Here is a 21,397-nt window from a genome sequence, read left to right as displayed (position 1 = left end):
GTAGCTCTGTAAAAGTAATTCCCAACTGCAAGGATAAATACACCGGGGACAATTAAGTCTGAGTGTGGCTGAAAAAAACCCTCAAGTCTCCAAGAACTGGAATGAAGATTACTATTGTCAGCAGCCTTATTTAATAGCAGAAGTCCTAATATAGCTCACCTAGTGGGTACGATCTCTTGAGAGCAGTAAAACTTTTGTTATGGATTAAGATAAAAATGTGAGTGCCTTTAAATCAAACCCAGCATAGACATGATGGAGGGCTGTGGCTGCCTTCTTGCAGCAAATCTCCCCTTTGCTGCACTAGCAGGTTCTTGCCTTTCCTCCACTGAGGGAGCATTCATGCAAAATACAAACACTCCAAAACTCCAAAGTCGAAGTAAAAAAACAAACAAACAACAAAACAGAACTTTTAATATGAGGGTATTATACTAAAAATTGTCTGCTTGGATTGCTTGTTGTTACTGGCAGCCAGGAGGCTACAGCTGAGGAGGTGTCTGTCTCTCTTCTCAGGTGACAAGTGATAGGATGTGAGGAAATGGTCTCAGGTTGCACCAGGGGAGGATCGGATTGGATTCCAGGAAGAATTCCCTCCTGGAGAGAGTGGGCAGGCACTGATGTGGGCAGCCCAGGACTGGTGGAGTCCCTGTAGGCTTTTAGGTGTGTAAATGTGACACTTAGTGATGGCATTGGGTTGGGCAAGTTGGTGGTTGAGCTTGACCTTGTGGAACATCCTTCCAACCTGGGTGATTCTGCTGGTGTTCTTTGCACTGCTTGGTCTGCGGAGTTTGGAGCAGAGCTGAACGGTTTGGTGCACTCAGCTTTCACATGAGCTGAAAGCAGAAGTACAGCAGCAAATTGCAGGACCTGCTGGCCGGAAGCTCTTGCAAAGTAACACACTTTCAGGTGATCTCTTCCATACCGGAAAGGGTTCCTGCTCTTGGAAGGTGCTTGGAGCTGAGGTGGGTTCTTTCAAGGGTTGGAATGTTTATGTTAAAAGATACTCAGCCATAACATTAGTAGCAGGGAAGCACATTGTTTATCAGCACACTGAAATAAGTAACACCGGGTGACTTCAGCTTGGCAGGGTGCTTTCTCTGCTAGCATGGGAGAATCATGAATTCAGTGTCTGACCTTAAGCCCACAGCCACAGAGATGCTAACAGTAGGTCAACCCAGGCTGCTTTTGGCCTTTGCAGTCAGTGCCATTTTGATGCATTTTTTTTTGTAGACTGGAATTGTTTTTAATTGCCAGGGAGGTGATTATGTAGTTCTGGTCATACGGCTGTGAAATGTTCTTTATCAGCACGGATAAACTGAGCAAACATAGAGTATCTCTTAATCCAAAGAAACCCAATCCCCTTGTGTGTGCAATAAAAGGCAAATAATAGTGTACCTGCCATTGGTTTGTACCTATTCTTTTAGAGCTGCCCTACTTGCCAAAACAGTGTACGTATCACACCGGGAGACAGCTGAGTTTCTCATTATGAAAACCAATTGCCTCCTTAAAGGTTGCAGCATGTTGCATATTTATGACCATTCTTCTGTGCTTTTGCCTCCCTTCCCTTTTGAATTACTGTGACTTCAACCTTTTAGTATTTTGGTTGCGTTGGACAAATGCAGGAAGTTACAGCCTGTCGTGGAGGCTTCAGCTCCCATGAATTGGCCATTTCACTCCCTCCTGTAGGTTTTCGGTAGACTGGTTTCATTTGATGCAGTTGAGTCCTGTTAGTTTCCTTGTGTACGTCTTGCAGATAGAATTTAGGATCCAGGAACGTGCCTTCACAGGGGTAAAAGTATGCCTATCTTTCAGGATCTGTCATTTTCGCAAACTGTAGGTGTGTAGAAACCCAAGAGCTCAGTCTGTGCTGAGGGCTTGTGTAGCTCTTTCTTTTCAAGAAGATTTATATGGGGTTAAACAGGCCGCTTGTAGCACGCAGGAACTCTCCTCTATTTTTACAGCTGGATGTCGGAGGCATACTGAGATTAATTCCAAGACCATTTCCATACTAATCTAATGCTTCCTAGTTGCTTTTATTCAGGGAAAAAGAATCGGAATCTTTCTTCTTCTCTCATCATTAGACTAGGGTGATGTGTTCTATTTCCACTCCCCCCCCCCCCCCCCTTTCAGCATTCATGTTGATGGTTAGGGAGCTGAGGAGGACCTGTTGCATAGCTCAAGGCATGCCGTGTGGTGTGGTACCCAGCCAAACGCTGCCTGTTGTCCTGGCAGATCTCTTGGATGTGTTTTGGAGCTTGTTCACAGCTTCTAGTTATCACAGGCATCCGGAAATAACCTGTTAAATTCTCCAGATAGATCCTGGGCTGATTAGTGGAGCAGTAACCCTTTGTAGAAGGCACTGTATGCTTGTTGGGGCTCCTCGTGCTGCTGCTGAGGGTGGTTGGGCTCTGCTTTGTAGACAGTATCTTTCAACAGCTGTTTGCAACTGGTTCTCAATGTTGTGCTTCCCTGCTGATGCTGCTTAATTTAATTAAAAGAAAGGTAATAAAAAAACCCAGCTTACTGATGCTTGCTTTTAGCTGTCAGGTCAAGGTGTCTTTCCTCCTAGGTAAGTCCTTCCCCCAACGCAGCAGAGGAGGGAGCAGAAAACAAAGATTCTGTCAAGACTTCTCTCTGCTGTTTTCTTTTGGACAGAAATCGCAGTAAATGGCACTTCATGTTGATGGCTCCGTTAGTTGCGTACACATTTGTTCCCTAGAAGTTAAGGTTCCTGGGAAAGTGGTTATTCTGCCTAAATAGCATTTGTGAAATAAAAGGGTTCTGTTTTGTGACATAGGTGCACTTCTCCTAAGTGGCATGTTTGTTGATGGAGATATTGTAGTGGGTGAGGAGCTGCAGAACACGCACTGACACTGCGGTGTGCACTAAGCGGCCCATTGCTTTTTGTTTCATAGCCCTACAGTGGATGTCTCAGGTTTAAAGAAGAGAAAAGTGTTCCTGTTTGCCCGAGATGTGTCCGGATGTTTTGTTTGGGTAACTTGAACAGTTTTCGTATCTGATACGTTGATACAGCCTTTAGAAATGTAGCAGCTCTTGAAAAAGAGCTGTGGGTAGAACGTCCTTTCTAATCAACAGAGGTAGGAGGGAAGTTGGTGGGTGCCGTAGGGTGATACCCACGGTTTGCTTTAGCATCCTTAAGCTGTTTTCTTTCAGACCGTACTGGTTACCTGAAGTAGGTCTGGGAAAGACACGTCCTTGTGTTTCCTCAGTCAGCAGCAGTGGTGCAGTGAGAGTGGGATCGAATGGCTGCGCTCCTGCCATCTGGCTGCCAGAGCTGCGGCCCAGATTTGGAAACAAGCAACTGGGAGGTGGGAGAGAGGTGGCCTCATGCAGTGCTTCTGTGGGCCTCCTGCCCAACCTGTGCAGTTGGGTGACCTGTAGTGAGGAAGGGAAGTGGCACCCAAGTGTTGGGGGAGGGCGCATGGGTGGTGGAGTGCATGCTGCCAGGCAGGCAGCTCTCGTGACTCACGCAGCTTCCGTGCAGGAGCACGTGCTCGTGTTGTGCTGTTGAGCAGGAAATGTCAGATGGGTGTTTATAGATTAGAGTTACCTTCTGAGCTCTGTCAAGTGCTTCACAGCAAGTCAAAACTGAGAGCTCGGTTGGACTGCGATTAAGTCGTGTTTCTGTAGAGCTGTTTTTTACTCTGCTACACTTGGAACAATTATTCTGCTGTCTTCCTTGGACTTTAGTTGTTACCTTGGTATGACAGGTCCAAAGCACACAGTACCATCAGAGCACCCCGTTGGTTTGGTAGTGGGGTTCGTCACGCATGGAAGCAGCTTGTGGTCATGTTGGTGCCTCACGTTGCAGTTCCACAACGAGTGAGCAGCTTGACCTCTTCTGAACTAAACAGCAGCTGCTTCTGTGCACTAGTGTGAAGTTGGGAGGAACGTGCATTTACCTGTGCTCTAGGCTGGAACACCAGGTTACCTGTCATTGCAGTTTGCAAACTAGTCTCCAGTCTTTGATATCTGTGTTTAACTTGAACCTCCCTCCATTTTGATTTATATTTTTACCTGCTACTTGCTTCTGTGTTAGGAAGAACTAAACAAGCACTTTGTATTTGTAAAGAGCCAGAGGTAGGGGCAGCTCCCTGCTCCAAACTCCTGGTACCATTTCTTCATTAGCTATTTCCAGTTGGTGCATCTGCTAGCGCCCTTAATGTAGCAAACAGTGATTTTTGTGTCCTTCTTTTTAAGGAATGTTTCAGGGTGGGGAAAATCTGAGGAATTTTATTTGTTTTGGTTGAGGAGTCTGGCTGCACGATGGGCCCCGCTGTCTGTGTGCTTATTTCTAACTTCTCCATAAGTTGAGAGATGGAGGGCATCCAAAATTTAGCAGGAGTTTCTCATTTAGCTCAATTAGTTCTTACTCCTTTGCATTCTTTATTTATTTATTTGCGAGCTGGGCCTGCAAGTTTCTAGCAGAGCAAGAAGACAGGGACACTGAGAGACCGCTGCTGAGGAAGTGGTGTTTGTAAATGGTGATGGTCACAGCCAGAGCCCTTCAGCTGTGACTCCTCATTCTGATGAAGAAACGTTTGTTGAGCATTACAGTGTTTTTTCACGTTTCAGATCTGTTTCACTTTCCTTTCAGCTGTCAGTGCCTCAGAGTGTAACTGAAATGCCTTGTTCTTCCAAGAAACCCCTGTTCTTCATATGGGAGATCCAAGTAGCTGCTGGTAGCGATGGGCTTTAGGCATTTTGCTTTCATGAAATTTCTTGCAAATCCAACATTCTGCAGGGATATCGTTTCAGTTTGTGTCATGGGCTGTGTTATGGTGAATAAGCCATTGTCAAGCACTGAAAGAAGTTCTGAAATAGAATGCAGACCCGTAAGTTGGCTTTCTGGCTGCTCCCTGAAGTGGAGAAGCACTTGTTGTGTGCAGGCGATTGCTGGTTGCTCTGCTTTGCGTAGTGCATTTCTCAGTTCCTGGAGAAGTGAAACAGTTTAGAAGTCCTGCTGGTCTGATTCATTAACTATTGGGGGGACGGTGAAAAATTGCTTAAATAGAGTCGCAGTTTGATAGAAGGCACACTGGGCTCTGTGAACCAAAACAGAACGTGCAGCTCTGATGAGAGAACAGATTGAGGATAAGTGAGGAAATTGAAGCTTGAGAAGTTTCCTTTAACTCGGTAATGATCGTGTGGGGCTAGGTAACTCAAATTATAATTGCCCTCTTTCTGTTTCTTTAAGCATCAGTCATTTCTCTCCTTTCCTTTGAACCTGCGTGGAATAGTTAAGCTGCATGGCTAAAGTGAGAGCGGGACTTAAAAGTGAAGTAGGGCCCTGGAGTTAAGAGCTGACACAGCTTTCAAGTGCAAGTAGTGGAGACTTGGATATTGGCAGTGTGTGACTTCTAATGCCTCTCGCTGCGAGTCAGAAAAGTTGTTAATGTTGTAGATGTTAGCTGAATACTGATTAGAAAATAGTTATGCGTCCCAACATTATTTCTTGTTCTGGCAAGCTGTCCTTGTCTCAGTTTTTCCCCAGTGTTGCTATCCTGAATTGCCTATGGCAAGTGGAAATCCCTTTAAAAATTGCTCGTTACAGACTCTCGAAGTAGGTGCACCTATCTAGTCTTGTTCTCATTATATTTCAGGTCATTAATGGGAGAAGAGCAGCGGTCATGTGCCTTGAAGAATGTTCTGCTTAACAAGATTGAGCTTTGTTCTAATGTTAGTGCTTAAGATGATGAAACTCGAATACTAATTCTTGTTTTTTGTTTCTTTTAAGCAAATGGTTATGAGCCTTAGAGTTTCTGAGCTGCAAGTACTTCTGGGCTACGCAGGGAGGAACAAGCACGGACGGAAACACGAACTTCTCACGAAAGCACTGCATTTGTTAAAGGCTGGCTGCAGTCCTGCTGTACAAATGAAAATCAAAGAACTCTATAGGCGAAGGTTCCCCCAGAAAATCATGACGCCCGCAGACTTATCTCTCTCCAGCGTACACTCAAGCTCCATGCCAGCAACTTTGTCTCCATCTACCATTCCACAGCTCAGTTACGATGGCCACCCCGCCACGTCACCGTTGCTCCCCGTTTCGCTTCTGGGACCTAAACATGAACTGGAACTCCCCCACCTCACATCTGCGCTCCACCCTGTCCATCCCGACATCAAACTTCAGAAGTTACCCTTTTATGACTTGTTGGATGAGCTGATAAAACCTACCAGCCTAGGTAAGCTTGCAAAGCATGTGTTGTAATAATGGTTGAAGATGGACATTTTAATAGTAATGGACGAATTAAGCTGCTAATGCAGTAACTGGTTAAATATTGCATCACAGCAGTGTTTAGAGAATTGCTATTTTTGGCAACTTTGGGAACAGATTGTTCTATGCAGAGAGACATGTTACGTAATGCTCATTAGTTGCTTTAGCTGAGCCATTAAATATGGTTCAAAGTTCCGTTATGTTTAAGGGGTGAGTTTGAAAAGAGACAATTGAACCTTAGAAAAAGGAACTTTAAAAAAGCAAACAAACTCCACAACTGTTTAACTTAAACAAAAACAACAACAACCACCCCTCCAAAACATTAATAAAGAAATACTCCAACATCCTGGAGTTCGCAAGGCCAACAAAGGTCTTCTCATCTCTGCTGGGAGGGAATGCTGTGCTGTTTGCCATGATCCCCTATGGGCTGAACATCCGCATTTGGGAAGACTTGTGGTTCTTCATCTGTTGGGGCTTCTTGGTCAGTTTTTGTACCAAGGTATAAATCAGTTGGGTAGCTGCTGAGCACCAGATGATGCTTACAGAGTGTTATATAATGATGTGGGTTTTTTCTGGCTCTGACTCCACCCTGCATTTGTGAACATGACTAACTTTTAATACTACTTCATTGCAACAGACCTACTGATTCTTGGAGAGGCTGCTTGTGTGTTGGAACCTTGTGCTGTCTTGAAGTCCTGGTGGAGACTCACAGCAAAAAGAACCAGTGGGAGGGGGAGATGTGAGGGAGGGAGATGGGAGGTGGCGAGGGGTGAGAAGATTGTCCTTTCCAAAGAGATGCCTTGTAAGCAAAAGTGAGCAGGTAGTGCATGTTTGTAGCCTGCACTGCCGCAGGGCTGACAGCAGTCTGCTGTGTGAGTGAGTGGTGGTTGTCTGCAGACTTCTGCAGCACGTTGCACACTGGTGTGTGTTTTGTTTTAGCTGTTGAATCTGAGACTTTGCGAGAAAAAATCTACAGCTTTTGATAACCTCAGATTCTGGTTCAGGTATTCTTCTCTAAGGTATACTGTATCTTTTTAGCTCTAGTCTGAAGTCTGATAGACTGATATGCATTCCCAGCGGTGCTGGTGGTACAGGACAATTAGGTGCTCAGAATGTGTCTCATCACTTCTACGTTGTGAATGCTTAAAAATAATACTGTAATTTCAGTAAGACATTCCGATGCAGGAGTTACGGTTTGCTTTTATTCCTGGATGTGGTAAGAACACTTTTCTGTCAGTGCTGTGCCTGACAAGCCAGCCCTGAATTAGGAGATGGTAATTCACGCTCTGTCATTTCTTATTGCTTGAGGAGTTCATGTACAGTAAAATGTTTTTTCCCCTTTGCGGACACTGAATGCCAGGGTAAGAAAATGCGAGTGGGTGAAGCTCCAACCAAACAGTTGAAGTAATCTCTGCTCCTTTCAGCTGGTGTAAGGGCTTGTTCCGGGCTTTTGTTTAGCGTGTGCATCCTGTGCTGTTTATCTGAGGCAGTGCTGTTAAAAAAGCTGTTTCTTCCTGTGCTTTTTGGGAAGAACGTTTCAGTGTCGATGCGTGTGAGAAATGTTTGTTTCCTTTTGTAGTGGAAAGCAATGCTTCTGCGGATTGTGAGGTTGCCAACTCTACATGTCCTGAGGATGTTTTAAAGTAGTAGATATGTTAGTGTCTGTTGATTGGAGAAAAACAACGATTGGATTAATAACCAGGGATGTGCACTTCTGTGCACTATTGGAGAACTGCGGGATGGTTGAGGTGGGAAGGGACCTCTGGGTCCTCCTGGTCCGACCCTTACCCAGGTAGGGGTACACAGATCAGGGTGCCCAGGGCCATATCCAGGGCAAAACAACTCAGAGCCCCTATGTTTCATCTTCTCCATTTGTACATTTACAAATACTCAAATGGAAAAGAGTTTCAAGTGATTTTTAAATTTTTTTTAATCCCTGCCCTAAATGGTTTGGAAATTCTTTTCACTTTGGCAATGCTTGGCTTTCCTCACCTATCAAATTTCTAGGCTCTCAGGTTTTGTTTTCAAATGGGGGATGCATGCTGTGAACCTTCAAAACTTCTCTTTGTCATTTGGCCAGTATTTTGGGATCTCCTGCTTGCTTTTTCCTGGCAGATTCATTATGGGATGCTTATAAGAAACTGATTTTTCTTCATTTCCTTGCGCCGTGAGGACTAAGAGATGAGCTGCTGAAGAGTTTTGAATGAGTGTCTGTTATTAAAATCAAACCTGTCGGAATGGTCAAAGGACATGGCATTGAGTGCAGACTCCATTGGTTCGAGGATTTTTTGATTCTTCTGAAGGAAGTCATTACATAGAAATTCAATGGATCACATCTTTGGATCTGATTCTCCCCTGGTCTTTCCCTATTCAATGTGGGGCTGCTTGAAGGATTGCTTGTAGTAGTCTTTGGTGCTAGCAAGAAGTAATTATTAATTTGGAAAATGATAATTTGACAAAGCTTGGGGGAAGGGAGTCGCACAGCAGGGCACCTGAGTATGCATTTTGTACCCAAATATTCTGTGTAGGTAGGCAGTATGCAAGCTAATGTGAATAACAGATAAGGAAATTAAATTTGCTAACTATTATTTTTAATGTCGAGAACAAAAGCAGGAAATGGATGTTACCTTCTTATACTTGCTTCCTTAAAGTGTGGCTCTGAACTGCAATGAAGTCTGCATGCTGACAGCTAGCTGGGCAGGATTCATTCACAACAGGGAAGAAAACTCAGTGCTTTATCAGTTCCCCTCCTCCTCACCAGCAGCAGGTGCTGAGGGTCTCATCTTTAGCATGGCTGGCTGAAATGGCTGTGTCAAGCTAAGGTTAGAAGGCAGTTGGCTATTTCTGTTTTCTTTGCAGCAACCCATAAAACCTCCAGCAGTGAGTAGGATGCTTGCAGAGTTGCCTAACAAGTTGAACGTGTAAGCACAGCCCATGCTACTTCAACCTGCTTGTCTCTGAACAGCTGAGAGTAACACCTAGATCCAGGTGGTGGTGGGACAGCTCCTGCTGCTCTGCTCACTTCGGTGCCTTGTTTTGCTTCCGAGTGTTCCAACTACGTAACTCCTATGTAGCTTTTTGGAGTCTTGTGGCTAGTGCTGCTGGTTGTGGTTCTGCTGCTTGGGCTGCTGGAGGTGACAGCATTTCTGTGGCCTTGTTTAGCTGAAAGGAACACATCACTCCAAATGGCAGCAGAGCTGTGGAATTTATCCATCTTTTGTTAGTCATCATCCTCACAACACTGAGAAAGAGCCCGCATTGGATATTTTTGTGTATGAGCCAATTCAGAATACTCATTGCTTGTTCTGAAGGTGTATGGTGGTGGATGGATGTGCACCCTGAGCTTTTGCTGCGCTAATGAGAAGTGTGAGTGCTCTGCCTTGTGCTGAACAGCCATTTCATGTGATTATATGAGGACATTTTGGAGAAGGAGATCCCATTTGGCCTTGATGAATGTATGAAAACTGCTTATTATTCTGACTTTTTAATAGGAATTCCTTCAAGTTCGAGAATCTTGCTTGTTAGTTTCTGAAGAGAAGCTACAGCTTTCACTTCATTTTATTTTCAGCCTTCGCTGGGTGTACATACGCGACTAATTGGTTGTTTTTCAAGAATAGGGCCTTTTTTGTAAAAGTAACTTGTATCACACTGATAAGATCTCCTGTGTGGTAAAATGTTTACTATGAGATGAGTAACGAGTACCCAAATTCTGCCAGCTTATTATAGAGGGGATGTTAGGTTGTAAAACAACATCTTAAAAATACTTCTTGTTGCAGCATATGTCATCCCTAATTGCTTTAGCTATGTAGTTGTTCCAAAAAACATTGTAACTAGGCTACGGGTCTTTGTTTACCTGTGTGGTGTAGTGGAAGATTAACTTTTTCTTTTCAATTTGAAGGATTAAGGAGGCTATGGGCTGTGCCATTCTGTTTTTATGAAGCTGTCTGACCTCCGTGTGGGTGACGGTCCAGCGATTTGTTTGCTCTGTTTCCATGCTAAGTGATGTTTAAAGCACCGAGCCATGGAAATGGGAGTTTTGGCCCACTCAGCCTTTTGGAAGGAGGAGACAGCAGTGAGGTGTTCTGGGCATCACCCCCACAAAGCACCATCTCCTGCCTGCCAGCACCCGGGGGCCGTCTCTGTTGGGCAGAAAGAGCTTCTGTGGCAATGCTTAGGTTTGTGTTGGTCCTGGTGGAATTTCTTCATCAATATAACAGGGCTTCTCCGGGAGGTCCTGGTGCCTGCCCTGACTTGGTGCTCACTGTCTGGCAGTCACACTCCCAGATTGTGTTTACATTGAAACTTCTTTCACGTGTGATTGACCGTGGTTATTTGGACATGGAGCATTCCTGAAGGCAGAGCTCGCATCTGGTCTGACCAAAATCTTTACTGTGGCTGTAGTTCAAGTTACAGCTATTAAACAATTAAACAAATCAAAGCAGCTAGAAATCTAGGTTGGAAACTAGAAGGGTTTTGTTTGGCAAGTGTTTCACCCTTCCATATATCAGCAAGCTGATCTGCTGCTCTGTGCAATCAGAATCATGGTTTATATGAAAGTCACGCTTTTACTGTCTTCTGTGTTTGTTATTTTTTCAAATGTTCTTTGTGGGAGGAAGTTCAGCAAAACACTGCATTCTCAGCCCGGGCTGCGCTCTCCGACTTCCGGCTCTGCAGCTTTGGGTTGCGCAAGGAGGAGCTGGAATCTGAACTCTTGTTTGTGTGCTGCGGCAGAGCCAGAGCTACGGCACACTGAGGTTTCTTTTTTGGGCTCCAGTTTTATTTGCATGTGGCGTTCTTCAGGTTCGTATCTGAAGACTCTTCTCGTGGTTTCTCTTAAAGTTTTCAACTTTTGCACAGCTGTGCGGCTCTTGTGCTGCAAGAGGGGGAGTGTAATTGCTTACTGTTCACCTCAGCAGGTGAGCATCGGCTCCTCACACACGGAGCTGAGATCACCCCAGTCCCAGGACCCTGCGGGATGTGAGTGCTTTCCGATGCTACAGCTCTAATGTGGATGGACCTAGGAAGCTACTTCACTTCCCAAGATCAAATTAGGATATCTTTTTGATAATTAAAGCTTTTAGTGGAAGGAATTATGGCAAACCACACTGTTGATTCAAAGTCTGAGTAATCCATTAATATTCAGTGAATAAACCTTGGGGTGGCATCCCACTGAGACGCTTTGAGGCTCGGATGTGTTGCTCAGGTATCGTGAGAGGAAGCTGTGCTACTGACATATGTATTTTTCAGATTTCCACTTGCAGCTAAGACATGGGTGTCGCTTCCCAGCAGCATTTCCAGCTTCTGTGTCTTGAACAGCTTCGTTAACTTGGAATCTTAGAGATGCTTTAATCTCCCTTTGCGATGACTTTCTGAAGAAGGTGATGTGGGTTGCTCTAATTGTAGGAGAGAACCTAGTAGGGGCTCTTATCTGATCATAAATGTTGAACTTATTTTTTGCCTTTCTTATTAGGACTATAAAACTCAATGCTGTCTTGCTGAGACCAAAAATACATTAGAATTGGGATAGGCAGTGCTGGCAGCTTGCTTGGAGTGCTCCACTGCTGCTGCTGCTCTTAGGGGCAGAAGCTAAGTTTTTCCAGCCTGAATGGCAGAAGGTGAGTTCTGGGGTCCGTATTTAGGTGTGTAAGTCAATGGACTTAAACAGGGTGCGGAGGTTCCAGTGATGTTCCTTCCCTTTAGCAAAATGATGGAAGAGGTCTGCAGAGGAGATCTGTGGGCCCAGCAAGAGCAGCGGTGAGAGGTAGGATGGGAAGGGGAGAGTTCTGATGGTGGTCAGCACTGGATTGGCCTTGAAGGTCTGCAGAAGTCTGCGTTGCTCAGAGATGCTGTAATACATGGCTGATTAAAAAATAATAATGTCTCAGTATCTGTTCAATTGCATGGAGGTTCCAGCTGATCTATTCTTTTCATACAATATATAATGAGGTGCTATAAAATAAGTGGTATTTATGAATTAATTGTAGCCTTTGGAGTATTTTCAGGCTATTTTTGTATACGTATGTTTAGGCACTGTTTCAAATAATGCTCAGAAGCAATCGGCGTAGCTCCATTGGGAGTGGGAAAGGCAGGGAGTAAAGAGAGCTTAACTATTAAAAGCAGTGACTTAAGCCAAGTGGAATCTGGAAATGATCTGAAGGGAGAAATGCAGCATAGTGACCAGAACCTGAGGTCAGTTTTTCATGGGTTGTAAGCATAAGAACTCAGTACTGCCATCTCACAGTAATGCCACGTGTTCTCGAGTGCAGTTGTAACCCGTGGGAGTGGACAAGGAGCTGAGTACTGCTGTCAGGGGATGAATGACTTGTGTCTCTACAAAAATACATCCTTCTGAAGGGCTTGGATGTGCTCCCTGGTGTCTGGCCCAGGGTCCTTCTTCAGCTGGGGTTGACTTGGCTGTGATCATCAGCAGGAGGTTTAGGTTGGATGCTCTTCTCAGTGAGGATGGGGAAATAGGGGGGAGGCTGCCCAGGGAAGCTGTGCACACCTCATTCCCACGGGTGGGCTGAGCCAGGTTGCATGTGGCTCTGGGCATAGGATGGCTGTGGATAGTGGACAGCAGGAGCTGAGGAGAGTGCTGGATTCACAGCATTGCTGCTCAGCCCTGGCTGGTGGCGGGGACTCGGTGCTAAAGGGCTGTGGTTAATAGAAGGGAAGTGTTTGTGTCTAAATGCTTGTATTACCCAGGAGCTTCATAAATTGTGGTGCTTTTAAAAGGGCAGTGATGTATCCTGAGATACTGCGGATCCCCCAGACAAGGAATAGCCTCTCATGGTTCCTGTCCCATGCAGCAGCATGCTTTCTGCTTTATTAAAAGCACTGCACGTGTAAATGAGCCCCTTTCTGGATTGGTGTGAGGGGATTTGGGCAGATTCTGCTATGAGGAAGATGGGTGCTGTGTGTTACAAGTTCCCCAGCTTCCACTGCAATGAGTGTGATTGAAAGCCTGTCTGAATTTTACCTTTTTAAAAGGTAAATGTTTTCTGTGCCTTAATCTGAATGCAGCAATTTTCATCTTAGCTTGGAGCCGGCGAATTACATTTCCAGTGGTGCTACTTGAGAGGAGATTGAGCATAAACTGATACAATGCCTTCTGTAGCTGAAAAGAATAAAGCAGCAAAATGTCTGTCTTGCTACAAAATGAAGTATCTTATGTGTTTAGGGAAGACGCATAAATATTTATGTGTTGGGTTGACATCTTCTGTAGTGTTTAGGTTTTACTGGTCAATATTTTGACAAATGTAACTGATGAAGATGATGACAATTAGCTTAGTGAATGCCCAATTAACACCTCTTGTTCGGCTTACAGCACCGAGCAAAAATTTGCTGTAGTCCTGATCTTCTTGCTTAACTATTCTGCTTTCAGCAATAAACACACTACTATTGCAAATGACTGGTCAAAGGCCAATTTGCTGATGGCTTTTCTTGTCTTCAGCTAAGGTAGAGTATAAAATGTAAGCTTAATTTTAGTCTGAGTATGTTTCTGCATTAGCAAATAGTGTGTTCCCTATGTACTCAGCTGGGTGAGCACTAACCTTAGCACACTGACAGCACGATGGCCGGCTGCTGTTGCATCGGGAAGCATCCCCATGCTGACAGCGTGATGACCTGAGGTTCATTAAAGGTTTGAAGGTGTCTGGTTTTGAATGGAAACTTCGAGCAGCTTTTTCTCGAGGCAGCAAGAGGTATTTTACTGCAGAAAGACTGTGTGGCTATTTTTAGCCCTGGGTACTGGTGAGGTGGAACAGAATATTTTTAGAGCTGTAGAAAACGCAGCCACTCGAGCTGCCTTCTTTCACTCTAATGCTATGGACTTCTTCTTTCTAAATAGACTAGATCCGGTAGGAAACGTTTTCTACATGCCATAATGATTAGCTATGCTCGTTATCCTTTTAATATAAATATTTAGATAGAATTCTAAGTGTTTCAGTCCCGTGAGTGGTACTCCAAAGTATTAAGATGATTTTTGCTCCAACTTTGAAAACTCATTACTCATGTGAAACAGTCAATAAAAATGCAACAAGGAAGGCATCATCGGGGCACTCTCAATGCATACCGATCCCCTCTGCTGTTTGGATCAGTACTGGAGTGAAGAACACGAGATAATTCAGGAGGCTGTGCTAGTGGTGAATTGCTAAGAGGAACCACTTTGAAGAAGAAATGCTGCACTGCAGTGTTTTAGGCATCAGAGCCCAGGTGTGCTGATTGCTGGTCAGTGTCAGGTGTGTTCAAAAGAGAACCTGCATTTTGCTCATTGCCTTCTCTGGACTTTAATATGGGTCAGTTAAGTGGCAGTGAATAGCTGGTTCCAACACCTCCTCAAAAACAGATTGCTGGAAGAGAAGTAAGTGGGTTTCCATGTGGCTTGTCTGAAGCTCTTCTTGTTGACATCCATTTAATTACTTGGAAAGATTTGTTATCCAAGTTCAAACGTGTACCTTTTCCAATGTCTGAATAATTCACGTGACCCGTTAGCAGTAATACTTGCCATGCGTGGCATTCCTTGACATTATCATGTGAATGTGGAGCAAAAAACATCCAGTAGGCATTTGTGCTTGGTACCTCTTTTCTGAGATGTGAAGGAAAATGGCCTACAAAGTAATCCTCAGAGCTCTGCCATTCAAAATGTGTGAAAGAAAAGGTTATAAAGCTTAATAATTTATAATTGTGAGGGGGGGAAAATGTGTTTCTGGCAACTTTTGTTAGAATTTGTGTATTAACTGGCTTGGCTGTGTTCCAGCTTTATCAGATTATAAGTTCTATTTTAATCTGCTCGGTTGTCAGCTGGAGATCTTTCTGCCTCCCTCTGTTAAATAATAGCTATTTGCAAGGCGTGGTTGGATGTTTTTTGCCATAAAAATGATTTTCTTATGTAAAACTATATTTGCATATTTCTAGTTGTAATTGAACTCCGGAACCCTGAAAATAAACAACATGTTTATCTCGTCAGGGTCTGTTTGGCTCTCCTAAACCCAGCGGATCTGCCGGATGAACTGGGATGAGGCTGCTGGCTTTTTTGTGCTCTTAATTTCCTGGCTTCCAAAATCACTTCCACGAGAAACGTGAACTCCTTAGGAACGAGGGAGTTTGTGTTGTCACAGATGAGCCTGGGAGCCTTAGCGCTTAGACGTGGGGCTGCTAAATTAGCTCCCTTTGATTTGTTTTGTTGAAATTTTCATGCATCGTTTGTAGGATAAGTAGATCTAGAAATAATAGATAAGGGTATAAAAAGATATGAGAAAACATATGGGAGATCAGAGAAAACCACAAAGAAGAAAAACGTTTCTCATTTCCCTCCCAGAAGATGCTTCAGTTCAGTTTGCAGCCCCCACTTTCCTCCTAGGCAAGGGGATGAGAATGCATCCTTCCATCCTCCTCCCTGCTTCTGCCCCTGCAGTCTTGACACTCCTGCATTCCCCTTTAACAAAGAAATGACCAAAAAAAAACCCCACCAAATCTTAGTTTTGCTTTTCAGTGGCATGTGAGGCGGCCAAAATAAATACACGATGGGTGTATAATCTTGCCCTTTTCCCAGCTGGTAGCTGGGGTGGGACTGTGTCCTGTGGCTCAGGGCCTGGATTTGGACCTTGAGTGCTGGGATGTCTTCCCTCTGCTTGCATTGCTCAATCTGTCAAGAGTTTTGCATCCTTTGAAGGTTGGTTTTTGCATTGTCTCTGTAATTAACAAGTTGCTTCTTCCTTCTTGGCAATCTGGCCGTGCTCCTGTCTGATCGCTTGTACACAGAAGCAGTGTCCTGAAAACACTGCAAGTGGGTATTAGCGCTGCTTTACAGCTGGGGAGGGTTGAGCAGCACGTGATGGAGTGCACCTCTGCCCACTGGGGACCATCGATCCATCAGCTCATAGACTTCTGCTTCCAGTTATTGAGATGAGTGCGTGTGAGGGTGATAGCCAGCCCAGGCGGAGGTGCTGAATGCCTTCTTTTGCTGTGAGCCTCAGTTGGCAATGTTAGAAATGCCCTACATGTAAGTGCTTCTTCAGATAACTTAATGCTTATAAAAACAGTTAATACTTTTACAAAAATTCTTGTGCGGCATGTACTACCTATACTTGTCCACCAGCTTTGGAGTGACTGATCCCTGAGCAGGATGTGGCTGTTGCATGGAGTGCAGGAAAATGCATAGGGCTTGCAGCACTGTTGTACAGAGAAAGTACAAATGTCACGTAGTGATATTGCTGCTGTTAGTATTTACACCAAGTTAGCCACTATTCTGCTGCTGGCCCCAGCCTACCACATGCTGGCTTCAAGGAAGTATCTGAGGTATCGTCCTGAAGCTGTCACTCATCTGTCACTCAAGGATGAGTCAGGACACTTATTAAAAGTAAATCGGAAATGACACGTGTGAGTGCTCAGAACCAGAGCTGTTCGTAATGCCATTATTAAGAGCAGAACCAAATGGACTCAACAGCCTGTGCCTTGGTATGAAAGCTGTAACCCGTTGGACATTCCTACAGGGAAGTGATGTGGGCTCCTGTTTGTTTGTTTCAGGTCGTTCTTTGAATACAGTCAGGCTTTGTATCAGTGCCCCCCGCCCCGGGGGGGGAGTGCCTTGGAAGCACTGTTTTGGAGATGCTTAACGTTTCTTTGATTTATTTCAGCAGGTGCATTAATTCTTAAACACTGTTTGTGTTGTTGTGGAGTATGTAGTGAGGAGCTGGAGGACTTCAAAGCCTGACTTCACTGCTGTGTGTTTCATGATTGCTTGCATCGTATATATTTGGTGCATCTAACCCTATAAAATAGCTTATGGAACCATGAGTAGTTGCATAGTTGTCCTTTTCAGTCCCTCCGTGTGCTTTTATGAGGTAACCCATGATCTTGTGTGTTAAAGGAAATGAAGTGATTGAGAATTCCTTAATTTTTTTTCACTTAATATCAAATGCTTAATGTTGCTACTGTGGCTGATAAAGCCTTAAGCTGATTTATCTCAGCTTTGCTATTACCTGCATCGCTTTTTTTAATGTATACTTATATATAAATATAACAGTTGCTTATTGTTTTTATTTACAGGAGGGATTAAATGACAAATTCTATCTTGGCTCCAAAATTGCTTACAAAAGCAGATGTGTATCAGATTATTGGGCTATAAATGTGTTGTGTATATATATACGTACAGGCTTTAACGAAAGGAGACTGCTGTTAATTATTCTGTATTTACTGCTTTAAGGCAATGATCTCTTGTTTTCTTCCAGCATCAGATAACAGTCAGCGATTTCGAGAAACCTGCTTTGCATTTGCACTGACGCCACAGCAAGTGCAGCAAATCAGCAGTTCAATGTGAGTTTGACCAGTAATACAGTATTTAAATATTACAGAGTCCTTGAAAATACCCCACGCTCAGCTTACAACGGTTTGCCTTTTAAATTGCAATCTTCAGTGTGCATAATGCTCACAGGGTGCTCGTGTGGGGAACTCTTTTCTTCGTTGTGTGTAAACTGATGGAGGAGAAAGGGGTGTGGAATGAAATACCTCTGCTGTGCTGTGGTTTCTCTTGCAGTAAGGGCTGTACAAATACAGAACTCTCCTACTTGCAGCCCTTTTTCATCACGAGTCAGATCCTTTGTCGAGTTCTATGTTTATTCAGTATGAAGATGTTCCTCACAGCTACCATTAGAATTTTCTCAGTGCTATACCAAAGAAAAGGAAATGGTAGAGGTCAGGTGAGGCTGTAATTGGTTCATTCCTTTGTAAAATAAAAAGTAGTCTGTATCTTGGGAGTTGTGTTTTGACTGACCACAGGGGAAGTGTGGTGCGTAAAGGGCTTTGCAGAGGTCTGACTTAAAGCAATGTCTGACAAAACACTGACAAACCTATTGTACAAACAGTGTGTCTTAACCCGTTTTCTCTCTTTGTTAGGGATATTTCTGGGACCAAATGCGACTTCACAGTACAGGTCCAGCTAAGGTATGTATTTGTATGGCCTGTTCTCAATACTGTGATGTTTTTTTTTTTATTAAATTATTTTTATTACTTCCTTTTTGAAAACAAGTATAAAGGAGAGCAGGGGACTGTATATGGAGAAGCGTTTCATCCTGCTGTTTTCATGAAAAAAGATTACTGTTGGCTGCTTTGCGAGGGGCAGGCCTAACCTTGATTCTGTTACATGCAACATTTCCATAGCTCCTGGTGGCCAAATATCTGGCATGTCAAAAATACTGCATGTACTTTGCTGTAACCAGCTCATTTTCTTCAGTTTATTTTTTTTTTTCAGTTGGGCATAGGCTCCTTTCTTTAACTTCACAACTGCCAGATTCAAGGTGCACGGACCTTCATAATCTCTTATTTTTCTCAGAAATGTCAAATGTGGCATTTTCTGGGCATGGCAGACCAAGGCGACTGATCTTGAGGGAGTAGGAGGCAAGACTTTGGGAATGACCAGATTTGGTCTTGACCTGTCAGTTATTCTAGAGGTGTTAATTTGTAATGGTGTGCAAGGCTGTGGGCAGAGGTAACTTCACAGCTTATTCTCAAAAATGCCTGTCTTGCCCCTTGCCTGATGGTCTTGGTGATGCTCAATTCTTTCTTGTGCTGGGTCTGGAGAAGATGGGAACAGCAGGCGGCTCCTTCCTGAGGCCAGCAGCCTGCTGGGCTCAGCTGCATTTAGTAGCCGTACCCTGACTGGTGCTACATCAGGTTGAAGAGGCTCCTCTTGACCTGCCCTAATGAAGCCTCTGGTCCGCTCTTCTGTTTGGGTTCCAGCTGCAAATAAGCCCTTAATGTAGGACGATCAGAAACCGTCTGAACTTAACTAGAGGGCCTGTCATGGGCATCAGGATGGTGTCTGATTGTGTCTACTGAAATTGGAGTAAGAGCAGTGGAAGAGACTGTAAGTGCTGTCCCTGGTCTGTTATTGAGGTCAGGCTGGAGAAATGGTAGGAAAGAAACTTGGATGATCTATCTTTTGTAACAAGAACCTGCGTATCTGAATGGGTCCATTGTTAGGCAGACCCAGCCGGAGGAATTTAAGAAATCTGAGGAGGAACCTACTGCCATCTTAACCTAAACCTGTAATTTGGGGGGGATTTCCTGCTTAATGATCCATACAGATAGTTTGGGGACTGTATTTAGCAAGATTTGGCATGTTTTCACAATTCAGTGGGGGGAAAAATAGTCCTTCTGGGAAGAGGTTGCTTTGAAATCATTTTATTAGTGAAAGGTGATGGAAGCTCTTTGCTTTTAGGTTTTGTTTGTCAGAAACCAGTTGTCCACAAGAAGATCACTTCCCACCCAATCTGTGCGTGAAAGTAAATGGGAAACCATGCAGCCTTCCAGTAAGTAAGATGTTATTTTGACATACCTAATTGGATAGCATTGTTAAGAGCTGTCTGTCAGAAATTTGCCTAAGAGTTTATCCTAACCTTTGTTTTCACATTTTGGAGCATTTGAATGAAGATAGATAGAGGAATGAAAAAGATAGTTAACTAAATTGTTTCTCAGGAGAGCAGCCAGCAGATCAAGGAGACTGATATTCTGAAAGCTTGACAGTAAGTTTTTGTTTGATAAACATCCTGTGAGTCTGGCTAACGTGGGGCTCTGCTTCAGAGTTCACACGTGCTGGGAGTGGAGCGTTGCTGACCAACAGGGCTGAAGAATAAGGCACAGACTTGGAGGACTGGGGCAGAGCATGGGGTTGAGCTGGGTGGTGTTAGCTGGGCACATGCAATGAGAGTGCCGGGAAAGAAGTGTCAGAGCTGCCTTCTAATATTCCGGTGGATAGGGTTCAGATTTGCAAAGTGTGAAGCTAGGTGTATGGAAGGAGGACTTGGGAAGCACATGATGTTTTGTTGTCTGATGTTCGTACTTCTTGAACTGAAGAGGAAGCCTGATCCAGGTGGGACCCAGCAGGTATTTGTGGCGGGGATGTGGGGAGGGAGAAGGCAAAATCACTCCTCTTTTGCTGAGGGAGAAAGTCCTTTGATTTCTAGGGCTATCTTCCACCAACCAAAAATGGTGTTGAACCAAAGCGACCTAGCAGACCAATCAACATTACCTCACTCGTCAGATTGTCTACGACGGTACCAAACACAATCGTTGTTTCGTGGACTGCAGAAATTGGAAGAGTAAGTAACTTTGGTGCATAATGTTGTCTAAAGCTTACTAATGTCTGCCCTGGCATCTGCATGAAGGATTTGAAAGAAAAGCAAGATTAATTGTGCAGGAAATGCTTAATGGTTTCTCAGTGGATTCTTCCTTATATTGACTGTGTTACTCTGTTACTTCAGGCTGGGCTGGTAAGATGTGCTCCCTTAGATCAGCAGTCCTCAGTTTTTTTATTGGTGTGAGCCGTCCCTCCTTACCTCTCACCCAGCTGTCTCTGTGAGTCAGGACCCAGACAATTTGCTTCTCATAACTTCAGGCATTACGCTCTTCCTGGTTTGGAGCACTTGAGAAACAAATGTGGCTTTGTGTACAGAATGGTGGCTTATAGCCTTGTAAACGTAGGCACAAAGCATAGCAGCTCAGTAGGGTTCACGTTTAATTTCTCAAACATTTCTGTTCTCACAAATGCTGTCCTTCTATTTAATATTTAAAAAGTCATGATTTTATGGCTTTTTCTTCTCTGTAGGGGGAGTGTCAGAATGTTACAATTGGTGCTATTAAATTGCTGATGTTCCACTGCACTAATTAAATCTGGAACGTGGTGCAAAAGCATAATTGAATAAGTTAGTCTCTGAATTAGTGCCTTACTTTCAGTGATGACAAATATCCACTGGTTATGCGTTATAGAGTTGATACGAGCTCAAAAAAAAACCTGTGGCTTTGCCACTGCAACCACCCTGTTTTTTGAGGTCTTGAGAACTGTCCTGGGGGGAAACTTGGTCCAAACATTTGTCTGAGTGCAAAGCCCAGGATTCCTGAACCGAAGTGGAAGAATGCTTACAGCCCAGCCATGCACAATAGGCAGTTGTAAAACATCACGATGGTATTTCATTCCCTCTCTGTCATGATGGATTTCTTGCAGAGCGTAAAACAATCTCCATTCAGATTACAGAATAAATGATGGCTGAATGATTTATTTATTTTTTTTCAAAGTCATCTTTTATGTAATGAGAACCACAGGTATCAGAAATAAGCATCTGTTTTTAAATCCAGTTTGGTTTCTGTTGCAGAAGTGCCCGTACACGC

The 21,397-nt window shown here is 44.0% G+C and overlaps 1 protein-coding gene across 3 annotated transcripts in view; it reads left to right on the top strand.

Annotated features, from left to right (window-relative positions):
* The window catches only part of PIAS1 (protein inhibitor of activated STAT 1), a 52,822-nt gene that overhangs the window by 14,132 nt on the left and 17,293 nt on the right, over positions 1–21,397 (top strand). For all 3 annotated transcript variants that reach the window (XR_011904825.1, XM_072345376.1, XM_072345377.1), the window contains exons 2-6: positions 5,756–6,200; positions 17,464–17,548; positions 18,128–18,175; positions 19,452–19,542; positions 20,197–20,331. Coding sequence is in view for 2 of the 3 variants with exons in the window: in XM_072345376.1 (XP_072201477.1) it covers positions 5,756–6,200; positions 17,464–17,548; positions 18,128–18,175; positions 19,452–19,542; positions 20,197–20,331 (804 nt within the window). In the remaining variant the exon portion in view is untranslated. The remainder of the gene's footprint in view (positions 1–5,755; positions 6,201–17,463; positions 17,549–18,127; positions 18,176–19,451; positions 19,543–20,196; positions 20,332–21,397) is intronic.

Source organism: Excalfactoria chinensis, chromosome 10 (genome assembly GCF_039878825.1).
Source record: "Excalfactoria chinensis isolate bCotChi1 chromosome 10, bCotChi1.hap2, whole genome shotgun sequence".
NCBI classification, from domain to species: Eukaryota; Metazoa; Chordata; class Aves; order Galliformes; family Phasianidae; genus Excalfactoria; species Excalfactoria chinensis.
The sequence above is the reverse complement of the archived record's forward strand: the minus strand, read 5'-3'. Positions and strand labels throughout refer to the sequence as shown.